Genomic DNA, 22,383 nt, shown 5'->3' with positions numbered 1-22,383 from the left:
TCACTTAAGAGCTGGTCTTGATGATCCTTGGGATCCCTTTCAACTCAGAATACTCTGTGATCTGACTTAGTAGATTGCTTAGTTTCATTGCTGCTTAGCTAACCTTAGAAATATGTCAGTTTGGGCTTGGTTGCCATTTCTGCTTCAGGGTTTTGATGTCAAATACTTAAACTGCAACCATAAAAACAAGCAAACAAGGCATAAAATAAGGACAGCTTGGTTAGTCCTCATAATTATTCAGCTGAACTTCAATTCCTACGAGAGTAAGACCAAGTACCTCAAAAGATTACAAATGAAGCATCTTTCCATAAGTGTAAACTACAGAAACACTGATACAGTTGAAAATATCAGTGATGAGTGATGAGACACACAGTGTTTCAGAAATAAAACAACATTTCTTTGGGGAATTGTATTTCCCGGAACAAATTTCACCTGGCAGTAACATGAATGACTCCATATCAGAGATCAGGCCACACATGCTTATAGGTAGCATGGGAAGTGGGTTAATGAAACTCAATCTGTAATTTCTGAATTACTTTTGATAAAAAAATAATGGTTTACAACATTTTCTTTTGGGGAAGGCAGGGCTTGGGAGAGAGTGAAGCATGTTTTGTTCTAAGGACTGTGAGGAAAACTTTAAAAAAAACCAAAACCACAATACCCTAAAAAGAAAAGAAACCCTAAAACCATCCCCAGTATACCTTTGATACTAAAGACAATAAATTACTACCTAATGGTATTTAATTCAAAACCCCCTATTTTAGATTAATACATGTATAAACAGATAGCAATTATTTTTTTCCTCTAAACAACAGGCTACCAAACCCACAAGCTGAACAAAACTCCTGAAAAACATACTTATACCATTAACTGCTCTACAGCTTTAAAAATAGTTCAGGACAATTTACTCAAAACCATTTACTAAAGAAAATATGTAGCCTTATATTTAAACACTTCAGTATTTATTGTATCCTCTGGGAGTGGTTATGGAGAGCTGAACTACATACCAGCTTATAGCAAAATAACTAAATCTGTTTTCATTTCACACTTTGTGCTAATTTTCAGGAAATCTGCATGTGCACATTTATTTTGGAATCAGATGCTTTTTCAAAATGTTGCCACTGGCATTGAAGAGGTGGAAAGAGGCACTGCCAACACCAAGTGGTTATAAAGCAATGGAGGGCTAGCCAGCAAAGTACCACAGCTGGCTCCTGTTTGATGTTATTTTCTTGAGTACCATCAAAATCAAGGGCTGCTCTAACTCCTATTTATAGGCAGTATATGGCCATGCTTGCTCAAATCATTCCCCCCATTTGCTCATCACAAGTTGCAAGATGCCCCGTGCATGTCCCATGCTGCCTCTCTGCCAGCCAGTGATGTTGTCCATCCCCCTGTGGAGTATGGGAGCACCTACTTGGGATCATTGCTGCTTTTTCATCTGTTGTTGTTGTTGTTATGTGCACACCAATACAGAAGAATGCAAAGTCAATGACTTTTTAAATGAATGCAATTGTGAACTAATGTCTCTTTCTTTCCTCAACATTAAAAAAACCAAACGTGTGATTTTCAGAGTTTCATAAACTCCAGTTCCGTATAGCATTTCCTTTCTTGAAATCCAAACCTGTTTAAATGTCTTGACTTAAAGCTGGAGGCTGGTGGAACTACTACTGCTGCTTCATCACTGCAACGAGGGTGCTTTCCTCCTTGCTTCTCAGTACTCCCCTGCGTCAGGTTCTGATCTGGGCCAGCTATGGACCAAGTAAAATACTACAGCAGGAAGTTACTGGTCACCAGCTGAACCATTTCAAAAGATCAGGCTCCTCCTACAACAGAAAGGGCAGTGCTGCCCTGCATGGTGGGCCGCAGATGTGGGCATCCCTACAGAAACAGCACCAAACACACAAAAATGCTGCACTACATTCTTACATAAGCAAAAATTCTCTTCTTTTTATTTTTAATAACTATTCAAGTCCCATTGCTACATCACCCTGGTATCTCAAGGTCTGTACTATGGCCCTCTAAGGAAAACTGAACACCAGCAAATCAATCAGCTGTGCTCAACACTGGTCATATTTGTCAGCTCAACACAAACAGATATGGGCTGATTTTATTTTGGTTTGCTCCAACACCAAGATCTTCCCAGCATCCAAGAAGAAACCAGTCTGTAACCAAAGTGAGAGTGGTCACACCAGTACCCTACTGGACAAGCCTGAACTGCCACTTCTTGGGGGGAGAGTGAGGGGGCTGCTGTAAGCTGTCATCACGGAGCTGCCACTGACACAGCATGGATGGGTCAAACCTCTCCTGCCACAGATGGGCGCAATTAAGACCTGAAAGCCACTACTGCCATGTGCACAGGTCCAAAAACACAGCTGGCATGATACCACTCAAAAAGTTGACTGAGGAGTGCTAGACAAAGCCCAGCACCAGGAAACACAACTGTGGTAGTGCAAATCATAGGTGAAAACATGAGTGCATCAGCAACCTCATCATTGAAACCTGCTTTTGAGGCAGTAGTGGGTGCAAACAACGAACAACACAGGCAAGATAAGCACAGGCTGTCTGCCTATCTGGATTGGAGATCTCACACTTTCATGTGTTGAAGTATGCTTTCCTTTACCACAACAGATGTTTCATGATATTTCCTTTACACCTAAGTACAGAAACTGTTTGTTTTCCCCATCCCCTGCATGCAGCAGGCACAGGACTCCCACAACAATGCTGATCTCAGCATTCCAGCACAAGGCATGTCCCTGTCCTGCCCCCAAACTCCTCAGAAAGGCTATGCCCTGGCAAAGAAAACTCATGATCTTCAGGTATTAGTACAGGTATTGTGAACGCCGAAATTTAATTTTATATATATATTGAAAACTACTACATGTTCAGCTCAGTGTTTGTCCATTTCCCAATTCTGGGTTGCCAGCAAAAACCACTCTGAAAAATTTAGGACTTCCTATAACGAAGAAAAATTGTTGATCATCCTGCTGCCAAAAAAAACCATCTTTATTCAGGTATTTAGAAATAGCACCCTATCATACCATGTGAAGTGTATTACAGCAGATTTTCACAGGCAGCAGTTGGAATTAAGTACATACCTTTCCATTTGGTATTTTTCACTGTGCAGCCTTAGCCTAATTTCTTTGAAGACACTCAACTATTGTTCTGGCAGAAGCATAAGGAACAATTTATAGCAAAGCCTCAAAATTTTAAGTCAGTGGGAGTTAAACACAAGGCCTTAAAAAATTCTAGACCCTATCTCAGAAGCTATGTAAAATATTTTTCCCATTAGCACTTTTCACATCTAAAATTTCAAAAGCCACTGCAGACATTTACATCTACCATTCACAAACTTTTTACTGGGAATCCTCCTGAGATTCATATTACATAACTCAGCTGGGATAAGTATTTGAGAGCAATTAATCACTAGGGATATTGCATAGACATCTTCAGTGAAATTTACTTAACCAAAGTCAAAAAAGGCATTTGACCCTTTGCACAGGAATCCTCAGATGTACCTCATAAAGTAATTTTAGTATGTACATCACCATACTTTACCAATTTATGTGGTAAATCCATTCTTCAATTTGTTTGCAAGGGGTTGCTAGAATTAATCAAAGCAGGGATTCTTGAGGAAGGCTTTTCAGGACTGTTAAAGCAGAAGGAAAGATTTCAGCCCAGGCATTAACCAGCAGACTAGCAAGAAGGCAAGCTGGATTTGAAGGAGCAAGCATGAACCACAGTGCTGCAGAGTGTGTCTCTGGGCATGCACACAGCCAAGCAGATGAACAGGAAATCCAAGACATTTTTGGGCCACTGCAATATTGATCATTAGAGAAGGTACTTTTGTGGTAGATTTCCTACAGCACCAAAATAATAGAAATACTAACTTCATACAATGCTGGGGTAAGAATCAATGCCTTGTATTTAAAGGTCTATGGAATGTTACAGGAAATAATGACATTATTTTCCTTTATTTATTAAAGTCATCTTAATCATCACAATTATCCCAAGTCTGCAAAATACCAGGCACTCCTACTGCCTTCCTCCTCAGATCTGGTGGAGATATTTGGCCCTATGCATCAAAGCCAAACAGATCAAAGTGCAGTTCAACAGGAGGTAAGCCAATTCCAGCCAGATCTTGTGCAACCTATGAACTGGAAGGTAGCTTAATCCATTGGGATCTCCTGTTTCACCAGTGCTGAGATGCAGGCTCTGATACTGGTTTGTATGGATGTGGCAGTTGACCTTTGAGTTTTCTTTGGTTAACTGTAAAATGGGAATTCTGCCATCCTCAAAGCCCTTTTGAAAATTATGAGTGAGAACATCTTTAGCTATAGGTATGGCCACATCGCAACGGCCCCATCCATGCTGTGGCTCCCGTTGAAACATCAGCCTTCCAGGAAGGGATGTTGCTCTTCCATTTAAGGATGGCAGTGGTATTTTCATACAGAGGTTTCTCACTTTGTGCATCAGCCCATTATTCTGCACCCACAAATTCAGTACTTCCAGTTTCCAAAATCAAGGTCTGTCTCTACAAGATTTGCAGAGGAAGATCTCTGATATTCAAGCAAGCCTAAATCATCCTAAAGGAGAGTTTGCAAGGTTACAGTACAAGACTGCTATAATCTCTATAATTATTAGAGATCTCATAGGGATGCTGGCAACCATGAGCACTCTCAGCATCTGCGGTGCTCATAGGATTTAATCCACAGCATTTTAACATCTGTTGATTTTTCACATTCATTTTGGTTTTTCCCTAAAATTCCCTCTAGGAAAACAAGTGACATACTCCTCCCCTTCTCTGTTTATTTTTCCTTCAGAAACAAACCAGCCCCCCACTGGCAACACTAAGACAGCACATGCGACAGTCTAACTTGCCTTCAAAATGAGTGCAGAAGACAGAACTTCTTAGTTCAATGGGACTGATGCCTGCCTTATCCTAATTTTGTTTCTTTTCAGTCCATCCCTTTCCATTTGTGCCATCTGCTCTTGTAACCACTTTACTTTTTCCATCCACAGCAAAACAGATTAATTAATTAAACACAAAGGAGGCAGCTAGATGAACTTTAAAGGTCCCTTCCAACGTAGACTAGTTTATAATATGACAGCACAGGTAGCCACGTTCCCCCACTTTGTCATCTCAGGTCTCCCCAGGCCACTGGCAGAAGCCCAGCTGGGAGCCACACTGCCAGCCCAACAGGGCACTGCTACAGCTCTGCAGGAGTCCTGCTCTTACACCACACTCAGTACTGAATATTAATGAAGTTTGATTAAAAACACAAGGGAAATCCTGAGTTTGGGGGAACTCTGTTTTCAGATTTCAATATTGCAAAATAGGGCCTCCAGAGTGTGTTCCTGGATATATCACTGCTCAGGTTGCTACTTCCACTGCTGCTAATTCTCTCTCCCCCCAAAACAACACCCTCTCCATTTTTATAGCATTTCAGTGAAGAAGATTCTCAGCAATTTTGACAAAAAGCAAACTTGTGATAGCTAGAGGTACTGAAGTAAATGGGGGAAAGCTAGAGGGTAATAGGGCTCAAAAAGGGTTTTTCCATAAAAAAGTAATTTTTAAAAAACGTACCACAATCCACACAAAGCAAGCTGTTCGCAGAGAGAAGACAAAAGGAATACAAGAGCATTTCCTATGCAATAGATAGGCAAGATGTTTATCTAAAACAATTACCTCATTAGGAAACACTGGGGGATATCCTCTCCCTGAAAGAAAAAATTAGAAAAAACCCCCAAAACTTACCTACACACTTTTGACTTCTCTCTCTCTCCTACATCTTCACTATTATAAACAGACTCCCAAAGTGCCAGCCTCAGCATTTTTATCTCCTGAAGCAGCAGACTCTTGCCTATGAAGGCAGCGCTTCAGCGTAAGGATGCACTGAGCTCTGAGGATGTGAGCATGGGGGAGGGAAGCTTCAATATTACAACCCATCCATCAACCACTTCTATAAAGCTCTTTTGTTCCAAGTTCATACTTAGCAACTCAAGGTCAAAACCAATGTTGGAAAATGCAAATCGTAAGTCAACCCAGACTTTCACCCCATGTGTCTTCCTGACCTCAAATGCAAACAAGAAACAGGCAAAAAGAAGTTTCAGCTACACTATTTATATAAAAATGGGTATTGAGGAATATTAACAAATGGGTATTGAGGAATATTAACAAATTAAAAATTACTGTGGGTTAATCTACACTACTACTGATACAGATTAAAAAGACAAAATCAGAATATATGCATTTAGGATTAGCAGGCCTTTACTTTTTTGGGTTTCTTACAGTTTGGGCAAAGTCAATCAGTTGATCTCACCTGGTAGGGGCTTTTCTGTTTGGTTTTTTTTTTATCGTATATTGGGATTTGATTTTTAGTTTTGAGTTGTTTTTTTTCTTTTCTTTGAGAGAGAGAGACACACACACAAGGTTTGATTGAAAGCACCACAGGGAAAACTAACTGGTTTAAAAAACCACAACCTTTTCCTCTCTGGTACAAAACAAAGGAACACATCTCTATTAGCCTTTGTCTTTAAGAAGTCCTGGGTCAGATGTTGGCAGCCTTCACAAAGAAGAAAAATAGTAGGTATTACCAATAAAAAGCAAGGCTTTCATTGCAGCCGAGAAAACAGGATGTATTCCACAGGCTATAACTATTCTCCTCAGAAACACAATACAGGGGGGAAAAAAAAATCATTCATTATGCTGAAATACTTAAGAGCAGACTTTTCAGTGAACCCCATTTTTGCAGGATTCCACAGCAGAAAGCAACAGAGGTGCCAAATACCAGAGATTACAAGCTTATCCAGTGGATATTTCCCAGAGGTACTGTAACAAAAATCAATTTACATGGACAATAGAAAGACAGTGTAAGACAAGAGAACTCTGACACAGAACTCTGATCCAGTATTTAAAATCTCTTAATTTCAGATGATCTGGCAGTCTTTAGAATTGTCATCACAAAACTTCTTAGAGTTTTATTCCAACAGCTTACATATAACATCTTTCATATGGGAAAAGTCCTGCCAAGAACTTTAAATATAGCTGTATTGAATGCCAGTTTGGCTTCCTCCATGTGAATTTGGACAACTTTAACAAGAGTTTATGAACTTGCATTGGGAAACAAATGAATGTATAATGATAGTTTGCCATCCATGTATGTAAGATATCAGTTATGTAAAATACCAGATGATATTGCAGTCTAACAAAAACATTTTAAAATAAAACTATTTCTCTCCAATAGCTTTGATTTGGCCCTTAAATCACAACTTTCTTCTAAAGCACCATCACACAGTCCTGGCAATTAAGTCAATCTAAAGGGTTGCTTACTTAGGGGAAGGACAGGAAAATGTGTTTAATTAGCAGCAACTCAGGCTACTGAGGAACTGCTTTATTTGATCAACTGCTGCTGTGGATGATCTTGTAATTCTCATTGGAGTTTGCCTGCTTGCCCCAAGCAAGATGAAGAACAGAACTATATGGTATGTTTTCCATCCTGCTTAATAAAGCTCCCATCAACAAGCAAAAAATAGGGTACTGTAGTAACGTAACCTAGATCCTAGATAGTTTCCAAAAACCCAGCCAAGGATCTTTGTCAGAATTTCAAAGAGAAGCCGCTGCTGAAATTCTTAAGCATGCGGAAGGGTTGTTCAGGACTCCTCCTGCGAACAGTGGATGCTTTTCAATTCCTAAGAGATTACTGCCAACAGTATCTGTAAGGTGAGACACTGGAAACAGTTTCCACTTTCTCCACTGGAGACAGTTTCCATCTTTCTGAGATCCAGTTTATCACCTTGCCTGTCAACAGAAACAGTAGGTATTTTTATGGAGAGTATTAAAGCTCTTCCCAAGAAGCGCTGCAAGGTCAGAAGTCCTCAAGTAAATAATTATATATAAAAATAAACAATATTAATTATAATTCTTAGAATGTGATTTTTGGGTCCCAGCTTTATTACTCCATTAACTAACGCCTTCCCTTGCCCATCCTTTTCCAAATAAATGTGAAACAGTCATGGTTTAGGAATGGTATTTTCCAATTTAGTACTCCTGTTAAAACCATGCTACCACTCGCTCCCCCCCACTCCAACTGGAGGCACAGGTGGAGATAAGAACAAATTACTGGAAACAGCAATGACATAAGAAAACAAACAGCAGCAATATTAATAACAAAAGGTGTAAGACAAAAACGATTTACAAGGAAAGCCCACAACAATAAGCAAATACCAGATGGCTTCCCTGGCCACCTTTTCTTAACTGGGGAAACCCCTTCTCCCCAGAAGAGAGAGAGAGTGAATCCCTTTCCCCCCTGCCTGCAGCAATGACCTGAGGTGGTACAGAATAACATCTTCGTCCTGGCCACATCCCCTCCCATATAAAACTTAACCCTGTCCTGGCCAAAACGAGGACAGACATTTACTGAAGGCCACAGAGTACCCCAGCTCTCTTGATCAGGTTGTCCACCTTGGGTCCCATCAGCACTCCCCTTGGACAGCCTCCCAGTAAGAAGAGTGTATTAGTGCTCCTGGTTACAAGGCTTTGACAAGACACAATGAGAACAAACTGTAAAACAAGAAATTCCATTTAAGCATATGGAAGAACATTTTTACTGTGAGGGTTGTGATTGCTCCATCTCTGGAGATATTCAAAACCTGATTGCACACAGCCCTCAGCACCTGGCTCCCATTCAGCCTATCCTGAGTAGGGGGTTGGGTGGCCACAGTCAGAAGGTAGTGACCAATAACTCAATGTCCAGATGGGGATCAGTGACAAGTGTGGCCCCTCAGGCGTCCGTCTGTACTGGGACCAGTTCCGTTTAATGTCATCAATAACGTAGATGAAGGGATCAAGTGCACCCTCAGCAACTTTGCAGATGACACCAAGTGGAGTGACACGCCTGAGGGTGCGGGATGCCATGCAGAGGGATCTGGATAAGCACAACACATAGGCCCATGGGAACACTATGAGGTTTACCCATTCAGTTGCAATGCTCTCAAGACAGGACCTTTGGTGACTAGACAAGCAGCCTCAAGAACTTTTCCTTGAAAAGTTTCATTCCATTCAAACTCACTGTCTCAGCTTCAACAACAGCCACCAAGGTAGGGGGAGAAAGGTACTGCAGCACAGGGCACACAGTTAAAGTATCTTTTATAACACCCTGCAAGTGGAGGCTGTGCTCTAGGGCTGATCATGCAGAGCTTTCAGGCTGACAGTGAGAAAGACTCTGCTCCCTTCAGTGTTCACATACAGAGTTCATACCCGTGCTTGCTATTTGGTGCTATCTGCCTTTTGTTGGTCAGCCATTTTTCCAATTGGCTGTTTCTGTCAAAAGCAGAGATATTCTGGGGTTCTCCCTAGAAAGTTCAAACTTGCACTAGAGGTATACCCACGCTTTCATTTGTCTTTGGGATTAGGTTTATTCATATTTTTATAAGCCACTAATAATAATCTAAAATAGAAATACCATATGTGCACAGATGTAACTAGTGATAAAACCAGTGGAGCACAAACACACCAAGTTGACGGGAGCTCAAATGAAGACAAGCTTTTGTCTATCATGACCTAATTCATTTTTCTACCAGTTGCACTACAATGCATTTAAATCATTTAAATATTTGATGTGTTAACCTGCAGCAGATTCTCTCTACATACAATGCTAACTTACCCACTCTTCATCATACCTTTTACAAGCTCCAGCTATTTCCAGACTGCAGCAAGTTTCACAATTAGTCAGCAAGGTTACTAACAGTAAAAAAATGTTTTGTAAAGAAAAAGCTACTGTATTTTGTATGTTGGGAAAAGGAGTGGGAGAGGAAAACATGCTCAGTTAGAGCAACAGGGTCAAAACAACATGCCTTGAAGAGCACTCCCCTCCCATGTTACATACCACACTCTTCAGAGGGGACATCACAAATTACAGAATTCAAACCAAACTCTGCAATGAGTGGGAGCAGGCAAGATAATAAGCACTGCAGATGGTTTTAGTCTTCATTACCATCCAGTAGACACAATGTCTCTGTAACAGATATGGACAAACAGAGGCTTTTGTAGCATGACAAGCTAAAAAGCACCAAGAGGTCTATGTTTTTGTGGTATTTTTCACCTCAGGCAAGAACTCTGTGGATTTCTAATTACCTGCTCTTCCTCTAGACCTCAAAAAAGCCCATAACTGTTGTGAAACAGACCTTTTTAAGCCACACTTAACTAAATTACCATCTTCTGGATTCACTTGTATGTGTTATGACTAGACTTTCTCAGGGCAAAGAGCCTTCTAACTCAACTTAAATCTGCATTGTGGCTGTGCTGTGTAAGTGCTTCCTAATGTTTTAAGGAAATTTGTTATCACAAACAGGCCAACACTGCAGTTTAACCTTCCTTCAGGACAAGCGAGCACTGCCTCTCTCCTCTCCATGCGGATTTGGCGAAGGGTAGCCTTGTCCTACTGCTGACCATCAAGACAAGGCAGGGCAAGATAACTGACTCACACTTGTCTTGTTTTCTCCAGCTTTCCTATATTTCCTGAAGGTAAAGATCACGATTATAGATTACAATTCCACATATTTCATAATTATTATATAATTATAACTGCAACAGTAATTTCAAAATCAACTGCAATAAAGTATTTACATTGAAACCACCCTTGTTATGATCACGCTTGCCTACCCAGGACAAGGCAAACCCTGTGCGATGCTACCCAGGATTTCAGAAGTGCAGAGGCAGAGCCACTTCAGCTCATGTTGCACAACCAGGGCTGAGCCCAGCTACAGCCCAACGGGGTCAGGGCCCCCCCTCCATGGGACTGCTCCCTGAAGGGCTCAGGCTGCCCCAGCCTGCCCAACAGGACTGCACATGCTCCCCACTGCAAGGGCAGCAGCCAGAGATACCGGGAAGGGTGTTGGCCCCGTGGAGATCGGTTGCCGTACCAGTTTCCCATATCTTGGTTTCCAACAAGGTCACGAATGCAACTGGTACAAAACCTTTCAGTTCTGGCCCCATTAATCACCCTTCTAGTTCCTAGCATAGCCATTCCCTACGGCATGCATTCAGCCATGCAGAATGAGTTTATGGTAAGTATGCTTATGCCTTAAAATACTCGATCTTCTATCACACGTTATTAAAATAAAGTTAGCAGGAGGAACCACACAGTGACTACCCACCTTTACTGTAATAGAACAAGGGAATAGCTCAACAAACAAATTGTAGAAAACTGCATCTAAGCTAACACACCGAGACATTTATGAACGTTACTGTGTTTTCATTCTTTCTTCCTCATAACAAATCTAGAACAAACTTCTTTCTCATATTTAAAAATCTTGACGTTCTCATAAGAGGGCCTCCATGTTTCCCACACTACAAATCAAAATAGTATAAAGGAGGCTATAAGCATGTACTTAATTGCATTGTTGTTCATATACACATGAACATATATCTTTGATCTTACAGAGTGGTCATTTTCAGAAATTCTTGGGTTCTTGGACTTCTGCAAAGAAATATTTTTCAGTGTCTAGGACATATATTGGAGGGAGGAAAAATAATTCAAAATTTGAGTAGGAAGGATTTTATTTGGATCATGTCCACAATAACGGGTGATGGGTCTTGCTGTGTTATCAATCAAGCTTTGCTTGTGCTATCTTTCTTCTAAATTGAAAATCAAATACCGCAATTAATGAAAAGTTTTGTAAAAGCTTGTTCCGATTTCCTGGTAGTTGGTTTCTTTTTTCTACTTCAAAATGTTTTAAGCATCTCTAAGGACAAGGTGGGTAACAACATTTTGAGATTTTCATTTTAACTTCTAATGATACTGCATTAGCCAACCATCATTTGGTTTCTCAATCCTCCCAAGCAGATTCAGTTACCATGAACGAGATACCGAACAGGAAGGGAAAGACAACACCATTTGCTTGGGAGCTCTTCCCTCCCATACAGCAGGAACAAAAGGTGCCACTAGAGATAACCCACAAAGCACTCATCTCGGGTGCTGCTGAGCTTCCTGCAAGCAAACTCCATCTCCTGCCAAAAGCTAAAACTTGCTAAAGTAGAAAACAAAAGATAGATACCCATTTGCAAGGAGAAAGACTGAGCTTGCTTTCTAACTCAAACCCAAGATTTTGAGAAACTTTATGAATGTAACAGCCAGATACAAAGAATGTATATAAGCAAGCAATATTTATCCCACCACATAAAAGCTGATGAGAGCTCTTCTGTAGCCAGCATTTTGACCCTAAAAAAAAATTTAAAAATTGAGAGGAGCAAGAAGAAAGAAGAACATGCAAGTACCACACATTACCACTTAAAACATACTGTAGAAGCCTCTTGTCTTCATTTTCCAATTGGTTGCTCAACCAGAAAAAAAAAAGAGAAATCCCACCATTGTCACTATTACTCAATATGCTTGAAATTGCCATAATTTTCCCATTAAGATTAACATTTGCATTTAGTGCTAGTAGAAAAAAATAAGTTCTGTTCTTCAGATATCATCCATAGTTCCGATATACTTCAGGAGGCAGCTGTTCTAGTCCTAATCTCTGAAAAGTAGGAGCTAAGTTAATTTAAAAATTACAATCTTAGATTAATCAAAATTTGGTTAGCTAGGCTACAGCCTGATTACAGTAAAAGGAATGTCCAATCAACTAACTTAACAGATCTACTTGTTATCAAGATGCCAAATTTCAAATTAAAACAGAGCTGCTGCTCACATTAGGGAAATTAAACCTACTGAAACATTAAAATGTCCTTTAAGTTCAAAAGTTATAAGAACTCAGCCACAGACACACATTAAAGTCAGTTCCTTTGAGGAATTTTTTATTTCAAGTAATACCTTGATAGTCTCACTTCCACCATTGTAATGGTGTAAATGGTTTTGCTCTTGATTTATACTCCTATAGCAGAGCAATAGACATATTTGGAAGGGAAGCAATAAAAATGAAGAAAAGGGCATGCTCAGACAGTTATTATGGTGTTATCCACTGTGCCACAACCCCAGCCAGCAAGGCCTTACACAGGAGCTAACACCAAGGAGTTACAAAATAGAGGGGTTGTCATGAGAAAGCCAGAATCTCCATCAAATTTCACCCTTCCCTGTCTCTGCCTCCTATCTCCTCACCTCCTTCCTCACTAATCCAACCAACAGGCCTGCAGAGAGTGTTGTGTTTGAGGAAGGGGAAATGCTGAGTTTTAACAAGTGACATGGGTGGCAAGATGCAGAGCAGACACTGAAACTGTCACACCTCAGAACAGGCAGGGCTGGAGATGGAGAGGCAGCTCAGAGCATACCTGGAGTAAGTGAGGAGTCTAAACTACTAAAGAAAATGAGGAGGAGAAAATAAGAGGAAGGAAATAAAAAAATTAATCAGGTCTTAACCTAAAAACTGTGTAGTCCAGTGGCTTCAACAGGGTAGCTACCAAGAGGAGTGATAGCAAAGCAATTATTTGGTTCTGCCTCTCTGCAGGAGTAACAACCCTGCCTTCAGATTGCTTAGTGCCCTAAGCTCAGTCACATTCATTGGACCTTAAACATTTATATTCTAACTACTCCTAGTTTTTAAATGGCAATGAAATCTCATATGCACAATGCTGATTAAAGGACAAGAGGCCAATAAATAAATAAATAAAAACAACCTAACTTAAACCACCATAATTTACAAATGACAAAGAGGTAAAACCCATGACAGCCTGAAGCCAGAAGCAGCCCTGCCCAACTAAAATATGGTAGGATATAAGTACAAACAACTTGCAAAGTCCACCCACATTAATCTGTGCTAAACCCACAGGTAGCAAAATATTTTTTTTCTAGTCTCTTAAGTAGCATGTCATCCAGGCTTTCTGGAGACTGCCATCCAACCAGCAGGTTTCCTATCCAACCTACAGCCAAGAACAACATTTAATTAGCATGTTTAATTGATCTTGTTAACTGTTAGGGTGGACAGCTTTGATCTCGCCTGCTGATAGCTAGTTTAGGACTACAAAAGAAACTGGGGCTTGCATAATTGCCAAGCTTTCGATGTGTGTCTTTTAATTCCTTCTATTTCCTAATCCCCCTTTCTGTTTCTGCTGCACTAGTGCTCTGGATAACAGGAAGCAAAGCACATGCCCTCATTTATTATATCATTTATTTGAGCATGCAGGCAAAAAAAAAGGAAGATGAGGAAAGGGAAATTGCTGCTCCTTCACCCAGAAATACAGAAAAAAGCCAGGAATTACCACAGTGAATCTGGCCTGGGCAACATTAAGTGAAGTACCCCACAGATGAGAGCAGCCAGCACCAAACACTTCAGTGGAAGATGCAAGAATCGCTAAGCACATGAGGGGTAATCTGCTCCCAACACCCCTTGAAAGCCTCTTGTCACTTTCTGTTGATTAGAGGCCGGTTTAAATTCCAGGACAGAGGGTTTGAGGAACTTCAGTGGCTTTCCACTGTGTTGTTTTATGTTTGTTAATAGGTTCATCCAAAAAACTGTTCTTCTGCTGGAGATTCATATCAGCTTAGAGAGAAGCCTGCAAGACCAAGATTACTAGCTTGCACTCAACCAATACGAGACTGTGCCAGTACTAATAGGAAGAGAAACTTCTGAGGACATTTTAGTGTATCCTGAAATATCAAGCAACCTTCAAAATAGATCCTAATTGAAAACAACTAAATGCAAGTATGTTTAATTCATTAACTACCTCTCCTAAACACTGTTTTCCTGAATGATCAAGCCAGTCATAAGTTCTACGGAAATAAATGTTCGTAGGTGGTGTATAATAGGTTCCGAGCAATGTACAAAGCAGCTCTACATTTCAGCCAAAGAGTGTCAACTGTTTTCAGAACAGCAAGCCAAACCCTCATCAAACTGAATTCAGCTGGAGCTTTGCCACTCAGCAGGACAACGACTTGGCCCACCATCCCCATGGGAAATCTTTTTCTAACTCAGACTTTCTTCCTGCTTATTTCAAGTGAAACCTCCCTTGGATCAGGTTGAATTTCCACAGATAATTAGTCTTGCACTAGCTAAATAAAACAAGAGTTGTATTGCTTCTGAGCAGCAAACTGAATAATTACAACAGGGTTAAAGAGAAAATTTCTTCTTTTCTTTCCCAAGGGGGACTTAGGAATTAACTGTTTAACATGGTTGAACTTTGCTGTTGAATCTTCGTATTGCACAGCAACAGAGAGAAATTCCACAGTGCAGTCACCTCAAGCATCTGCAATCATAGATGAACTGTAGCTCCCAAATAGTGCTAGAACAGAGTTCTTCACCTAAAAGCCTGTCTTTTCTCACCAAAGCTTTCTCAACAGCACACCGTGGTTTTGGTGGTTAGTTTGGGGATTTTGGTTGTGGTGTGTTTTGTTTTCTTTTGTGGGGGTGTGTGTTGTTTGGCTTTTTTTTCCCCTAAACCTTTTCCTAAACAAGGTTTCTCCTTGTTGTTGCAGGATGATGAATATCTTGTATTCTCTGTCCTTACACCAGAAACTATAGAAAGCCAGCCAGCCCCTTCATCTCCTGCCCACTGCTGATACTGTCTCAAATAATGCTCACTTTTGGTGGCTTGGGATGGAGGAGGGGTTTCCCTAGGAATAAGCTGAATAAAGCTTCCTGTTCAGCTAAAGCAGGAAATGTGCTCCAGTACTGCCTTGCACACAAAGCGTGGAAAATACTTACTAAACAAAATAGCAGGAGATGAAGTGTAAACTGGATTGTCCTTCCATCATGCAGACAAATAGAAAGCCATACTCCCCACCCCCCCAGCTCTCTTGCATTAATGTGCTTAAACTTGAGGGGGTGGGGGGGTGGGGGGAAGAAAAACATACCTATGTATAGATGTTGGGCATCAAAATCAAATTATTATGCTGTGCCTTTAAAATCAAACACTGAAGGATTTTAAACAACACTAATTAGGACGTAGCATTTCCGCTCTCCCACAGAATCGGTTTCTTCTTGTTAAAACAGGAGGTGCAACTGGCCAAACCCCATCCTGCTACTGCAGACACTGAACCAGAAGTTGTCTTTAGGTTAACCTCTCAGCACCTCTCTCAAATCATCTCTTCAGAAAGACTTCAAAATAAATAGCAGAGAAGATGGAAGGGACAGCCTTCCAGTCTGTCGAAACATTGTGATTTACAGGGTTAGGGTTAACATTAATTTTTGCATAAATAACAGCAGATGGCAGAAGACAAATATTAACGGAAAAAATGTTGTTCTTCATGCCCTACAAAAACAATGACTGTTTAAGGCCCCACAGCATTTCCCAAGAGCTGGCCTTGTAATTTATGTAAGATTTCTCTGCTGCCATCATGTGCCTTCTGAGGAGCCATGATCACTTCAAAGAGGCACTTGTCCTCATCCACCCTGACGTTTAAGAATCGAAAGTGATGAAAAACTACATCACCTGATGCTAGGTCACAGCTACAGATGCACACTGCTAGAAAATAAAAAGCTGTTAGGCAAGTCTCATGGTGTAAAACACATTATGGCAGCTGGATGCTGGAAACATATGACAAAACATCATGCAAAACAGCAACACACATAAGCTTAATGAAAACCTGATGAAAGACTGTTAAAAAGGTACTGAATCCAATTAATTCTCTAGACGTGGCTAGTGCAGCTGAACTAAGGTCACAAGTACTGCATATTACACTTGAATTTTACAAACTGCCTTGAGCCATTAGTGCCTCCCACCACCATGAGTTATAAACCAGTCATCAGCCCATAGGGACGTGTCTCATCATATTTTGATGTCCCTTCTTGTGGCACAACACCCTGCTCATTATGCAAAGCTCAAATACATGTCGGGAAAGCATTTTACTAAGTGGCCTTAAAAATATCCTTGTATTGAAATCAAGTCAAGCACAAGTTTCTCAGCTGGGGGGATATAACGAGAAACTTCTCTACCACTCTAAACAAAAAGTTAGAGAGCTAAACCAAACCAGAGAAAGCAGAGTTTATTCTAGTGAACCCCTGAAAACTCAACCATCACCAAGACTGCATGCATCTGAAAGCTACCTTCAAAATCCTGAAGCAGACATGAAATTAAACTCCCCGAGTATGTAGGGCATACGAGTACAAAACCCTCTGAAAGGAGGCCTTCCAGCTGAAGGGCATGGCAGAATTCCAGCCACTCTTGAGAGATGGGGAAGTCTACCCCCAGTAAGGGTTGCAGACATAGCACCCACTGTACTACAGCACATCCTTAACCAGTTTGCCACATCTGAAAGTTCTCTCCCATGTGGAGCAATGAATGGATGGAACTAATGCATTCACTACAGAATACCAGGGAGTATATAACAGAAGAGAAACAGCAGAGATCATCTGAGACACAGTTACCTATTCATACTCTAATATCTAGATCTAGGAGCATATGGATCCTCCACACACACAAGGACACACTGTACAGACAGACCAGCAAGCACAGTCAATGACTGCAGAGAGTGACTAACTGAAGACAAAAAGCTTTGTTCTGCCTGCTTTCCCTCCCTCACACCCCTGCCCATGCTCAGCAAGGAACAAACACTAATGGACCCCTGTTATCTGAAGGGTACTGCATGTAAACTTTACTTTGAAACAAAACTTTGATAGTGCAAAAATAAAAAAACCCTGCAACTTTGGTATGTACTTTCCCAAGCACCATAGACACAAATAGCATATCTTTTACCAGCTGCCAGTCTGCAGCTACTTCCCAAGAAGTGGTTGTGACCCAGATTTGAAGCTTCCTAGTCCTCTTCTGGTCCTTCCCATACAACATCATTCTGGGATCTCCGAAGTCATTCTGGGACCTTCAGTTGAAAGAGGAAATTATTGTCCAGGCCCCACAAAGAGAACAAAAGGCAATTATTCAAGTAGAAATTAGCCATGATTTGAAAAGCAGGTGTACAATGTCCTATCCCCTCATCCTGAATGCAAGAGCAAATTACTCCAGTCATCTGACACAATGTCATGCTGTACCTGTGTACTTCTGCACCACAAGAGGTGCAGTAGTTCACAATATCTGCCCCACAAAAAAAAAAAGTTTATGATTAGTAAAAATCTAGTAAATGGGAAAGTAATTATACAATCCTTGTTGTTCTTACAATCCTGCACCAGCAAACAACTTTTTCCATGAGGCTTCAAAAATGGGAAGGAAAAATCCCCCTTGCTGTTGTTCCCAAACAAAGACAGTATTATTAAACCATTGCCTTTGTTTTCCATATACTTCCCTTTGATATCAGGAACAGGGTTAAACTTGCAGACAAGCCTTGATGGCGTGTATCACAGAGATGTTCATGATTCTAACTGCAATGGAGCATCCTAACTGATCTCCTTGGCCAGATTGCAGTATCTAGAAAGCCTATAAGAATTGTCATGGCTTTATGTGCAACTTCGTGTCAATATGCTTCGCCTACACATCAATTCCTAGTGACTGAATAGGTAAATAAAATAACCTTCCTTTACAAACAAAACAAAAAACCACCTCGAAACAACACCCCAACAACAAAAAATCCAAACAAAAAAACCTAAAAAAAATTAGAAAGAAATAATCATTAATTCTCTTAGACTTCAGTGAACGAGATCTTTGAAAAGTAAATATTGGCAGCAGCAATGCAGCTTTCAAGTAGCAAAACTGAATGGGCAGAGATGGCAGAGATGCCACTTAGCAAAGAATTTAAAACCAAATAGAAAAAGCCAAACATAAGAATTGCATCCAGTTTTGAGCATCACAATAACAAGAGCAAAGACCATCAAATTAAAAGCAATAACAGGCTTAGCCTAAAGAACCGAGTTGTAACAACAACAAAAATTCATGAATATACAACTTGTGCAAAACGATGACTAAGAAAGAAGACAACCACTAAGAGTCTGACACATAGAATTTCGGGGTTCGTACAGGGCAGCAGACGCTTATTTCACCCTAGCCTTTATATACTTTGCATCAGTGTATGGTAATTATTTATTTAAACTAAGATAAATAAGTACTGCTTCCTATCAGGCAATCAATTTAATACACCACTATACTGCAGGTATCGCCAGCAATAACACACTCACATTTCAAATGTGACTGCACCATGCCACGCCAAATTAACATAACTATATTGGCAGAAAAGGTTATACTTGTCTTGGTCAGGAAGAAATGGCCCTCAGTTTATCATACAGTTATAAAGCACCTAAAAAAGTAAAACTGGTTAGCACAAAACTTTAGCCTCACATTTAAAAACCACAAGGTTTGGTAAGGATGGCGAAGGTGTCCTCCTTTGGAGAAACCACATACTCAAGCATACCATAAGGAATAACTCTGCAATGAAACAGGTAAGTCACCCATACAGGGCTCATACGCTTTAAATCTTATTTGTGAAAGGCCTTCCTTATCAATTTTGCTCATAAGTGTGCCATATGCAAAGTAAGCTTTCTACTTCCATTTAAAATAAAACTGTCGGTGGTGTCTGAGCAGCAACCCTATTTAGGCTGAGCTTACGCCTTATACAGCTGCCACAAAAGTTGCAACACAATTCTTTGGGTTCCTGAATGTTTCCAGCACATTGAGAAAGCTACGCTGATGTTGCAAGTTATCTCCCACACTGTCTGTGGGGAGCTTGGTCACACATAAACAAAACTTCATGTACCAGATGCAATTTTTACTGGATCCTTTCTCCAAAGTTGGGCCAAGCTCAGAAGAAAAACGAACCTTTTCCTATAGCTCTGTGTAAGGTGTACAATTAGTCCCTTCTGAGGGCCACTTTACAGACTCTGAAAGAAACTTAAGAACCGTCTCCCCATGCTGCCACTAATTAGGAAGATAAGGCCGATTCTGCATCTTGCTGCTTGGGCTCTGTATGAAGTTGAAATTTCAAGTTTTCAAGTGCACAATGAACAGAAGCTCGAGAGAACCGAGAGACACAAAACCAGCTGCTAAGTACATGCAGGTTTCTATTTACTGAGGTCTTCCCATGCACATACAAAAGAATTAATCAGGCATGTGGGCTGAACTGTCAGAACCTCGGCTGATCCCAAGTCTAGCGCAAACCCGGCATAAACACATAAACAAACTCCCCCGGCATCACAGCGCTATCAGCTCCCGGCGCTGGCGGCCCCCCGCCCCCGGCCAGCCCGCTGCCCGCCCTGCGGACACGCTCTCCCCGGTGAGTGAGGGTTCCGCCGCACAGAAGCACCGGGGAAACACTCGCAGCCACCGGCCCCACTCGCTGACACCGCCCCTCCCGCCCGGGCCAGCGACATCCAGGGCCGGAGCCGCTGGGACGGAGCCCGGGGCCGGGGTCTCCCGGAGGGGGATGAGCAGCGCCGCGCTACAGCCCGTGGGCACCGGCGGGGCCCGGGAGGAGCCGCGGCGGGACGGGGGGCGGCCGCCTCCACCTGAGCACGGGAAAAGCGAGACGGGGATGCTTAAGTTTCCCTCTTTCCTTTTCTTCTTTTTTTTTTTTTTTTTTAAATAAATCACAAACTAGAGCCCAGCCTGCCGTGCCAACAGCCCCGCCAGCGGGCGGCCGCTCTCCGGCCGGTCCTCCCGCTCCCCAAGTCACCCCGCCACGGTCCCAGACGAGCTCGCAGCGCCGGGGAAGGGTGGTACTCACGGATCTTGACTTTGCGATGGTCGAGGCGGGCGAGGAGCTCCTCCAGGGCGCCGAGGCGGCGCTGGAGCCGGGCGTTGCGGTGGCACAAGGAGTCCGCTTCGCTGAGGATCCCGCCGAAGATGTCGCCGGCGCAGCGGGAGAGGTCGGAGAGCTGCATCAGCAGCGACACCAGCGCGTACGAGCTGACCTGCTCCAGCGACCCGAAGAGCGGCACCGCGCCGCGGCGGCGCCCGCCGCCCCCCTCCGTCGCCCCGGCGTGGTCCCCCGGCGCCGGGCCGCCCCGCTCCGCGCCATCCCCGCCGGCCTCTTCCAACCTGCACAGCTTCAGCGGCTCCAGGGTCCGCAGGGGAAACGGCATCGCGGCCGGGGACGGGGGGCAGCGCGGGGCACGGCAGCGGGAGGGGTGGCGGGGAGAGCTAGGCGTCCCCGGCGTGAAAAGTCTTCATCCGCGCAGCGGCCGCGGTGACAAAAGTTCAGAGAGAGGAGAGGGAGGGAGAGAGGGAGAACAGCACAACAACAACAAATGAATCGGGGCGGGAGGGCGGCTGGGCTACGCGCTCCGGGGCCGGGGGGGAGCCGCCGCCGCCTCGGTGCAGGGGGAGCCCCGCGCGGCGCCCATGTGCGGGAGTGGCCCCCGGAGGCGGGAGCGGCCCCGGGAGGAGGGAGGGGATGGGAGGGGAGCGCAGCGGAGCGGGGCGCAGCACCGCCGCACGGCGGGCGCGGTGAGAGCCCGGGGCGGCCGGGAGACAGGAAAGAGCCCGGCTTTCTCTCCCCGAAGTGAGGATGAGGCGGGGAGGGAGGGAGGGAGGGAGGGAAAGAGGAAGCGTGGGAGGGGGACTGAAGCGCCCTGGATGCGGCCACAAAGGAGGAAAGCCAGCCAGAGGAGGAAGGGAGAGAAAGCCGGGACCAGCTCCACCTGGGGAGTCCCGCGCCGTTGCAGGCACTTTTCTGAACGCACCAAACACCCAACCCGGAAAGCGAGAGCTGGAAAAAGAGGAGGAGGGAATGGAAGGGGAAAAAAAAACCTCCACGAACCTGGGAAAAGCAAGAGGCCGCCGCCTACCTGTGGCTCCCCGAACTGGAGCCTCACCCTTCCCGGCCAGCCAACAGCCAAGGTAGCTGCTCCCGGCCCGGCCCCGCGGCGCTCGGTCCAGCAGGGCTCCCCAGGGAGAAGCCAGCCTCTCCGGCCTCCCCTGCTCGGCGAAAGGGGCCGAGCAAGAGAGGGGGCAGGTCTCGCCTCAGCCCTTTCCCGTGCCGCGCTGTGGGTCAGGCCGGAGGTGTTGCTCCGAGGCAGGGGAAGAAGAGCAGCCCGTCTGGGAACGGCATGTTCTCTGTGGTTCATTTTTAGTAAGATTGACACTAAGGTAGGAAAAGCAAAGTCGGACCCATGACATCGACTGTAGGAGCACCAAATGTTGCATATAATGCTGGTGTGGACCGAAGGCAGGTTCCAGCCTTGGAAGCCCCCGCACTTTGCCCGCGTAGGATACAATCAGCTCTTCATGGAGATGACGGCTCTAATGAGCTATTCCCCACAGAACCAATTTAGCCCACAAGCAACTGTCAACAGCTGCTATTTAATTTTAATTGGACAATGCCCTACTGGCTGTGGCTCCTGCTATATGATAAAGAGAGGAACCCAAGCACTCTCTTCTTGTGGGAAAGGGCCCTGGGGAAAAGTGGTTGTATAGTCCCTTCCTGCCTCATAGCTTGTTCTGGCTCCTGCTGCAGCTGATGAATCTGTGTGATGAAAGAAAGAGAATCAGTTGGAGAGAGAAAGGTCCGGGGACATATCCAAGTTCATTAGCATCTTGAGGACACACAATTTATGTAACAAAATATTCTG

General features: G+C 43.3%; 1 protein-coding gene across 8 annotated transcripts in view; it reads right to left on the bottom strand.

Moving 5' to 3' along the window:
* The window catches only part of NHSL1 (NHS like 1), a 185,796-nt gene extending 163,910 nt beyond the window's left edge, over positions 1–21,886 (bottom strand). For 4 of the 8 annotated variants that reach the window (XM_042017214.1, XM_042017215.1, XM_042017211.1 and 1 more), the window contains exon 1: positions 20,538–21,541. In XM_042017214.1, the coding sequence (XP_041873148.1) occupies positions 20,538–20,895 (358 nt within the window). In that variant the 5' untranslated portion in view covers positions 20,896–21,541. Of the gene's footprint in view, positions 1–20,537; positions 21,546–21,600 lie in introns of those variants that run through there. The other 4 variants (XM_042017208.1, XM_042017210.1, XM_042017209.1 and 1 more) reach the window with 3 other exon arrangements.
* Between the last annotated feature and the right edge of the window lie 497 nt (positions 21,887–22,383).

The sequence above is a fragment of the Corvus kubaryi genome, unplaced genomic scaffold (genome assembly GCF_017639235.1).
Source record: "Corvus kubaryi isolate FWS band 111438036 unplaced genomic scaffold, C.kubaryi_AGA036_p1.0 split3-73, whole genome shotgun sequence".
Lineage (NCBI taxonomy): Eukaryota > Metazoa > Chordata > Aves > Passeriformes > Corvidae > Corvus > Corvus kubaryi.
This window is presented reverse-complemented; position numbering and strand designations above follow the sequence as displayed.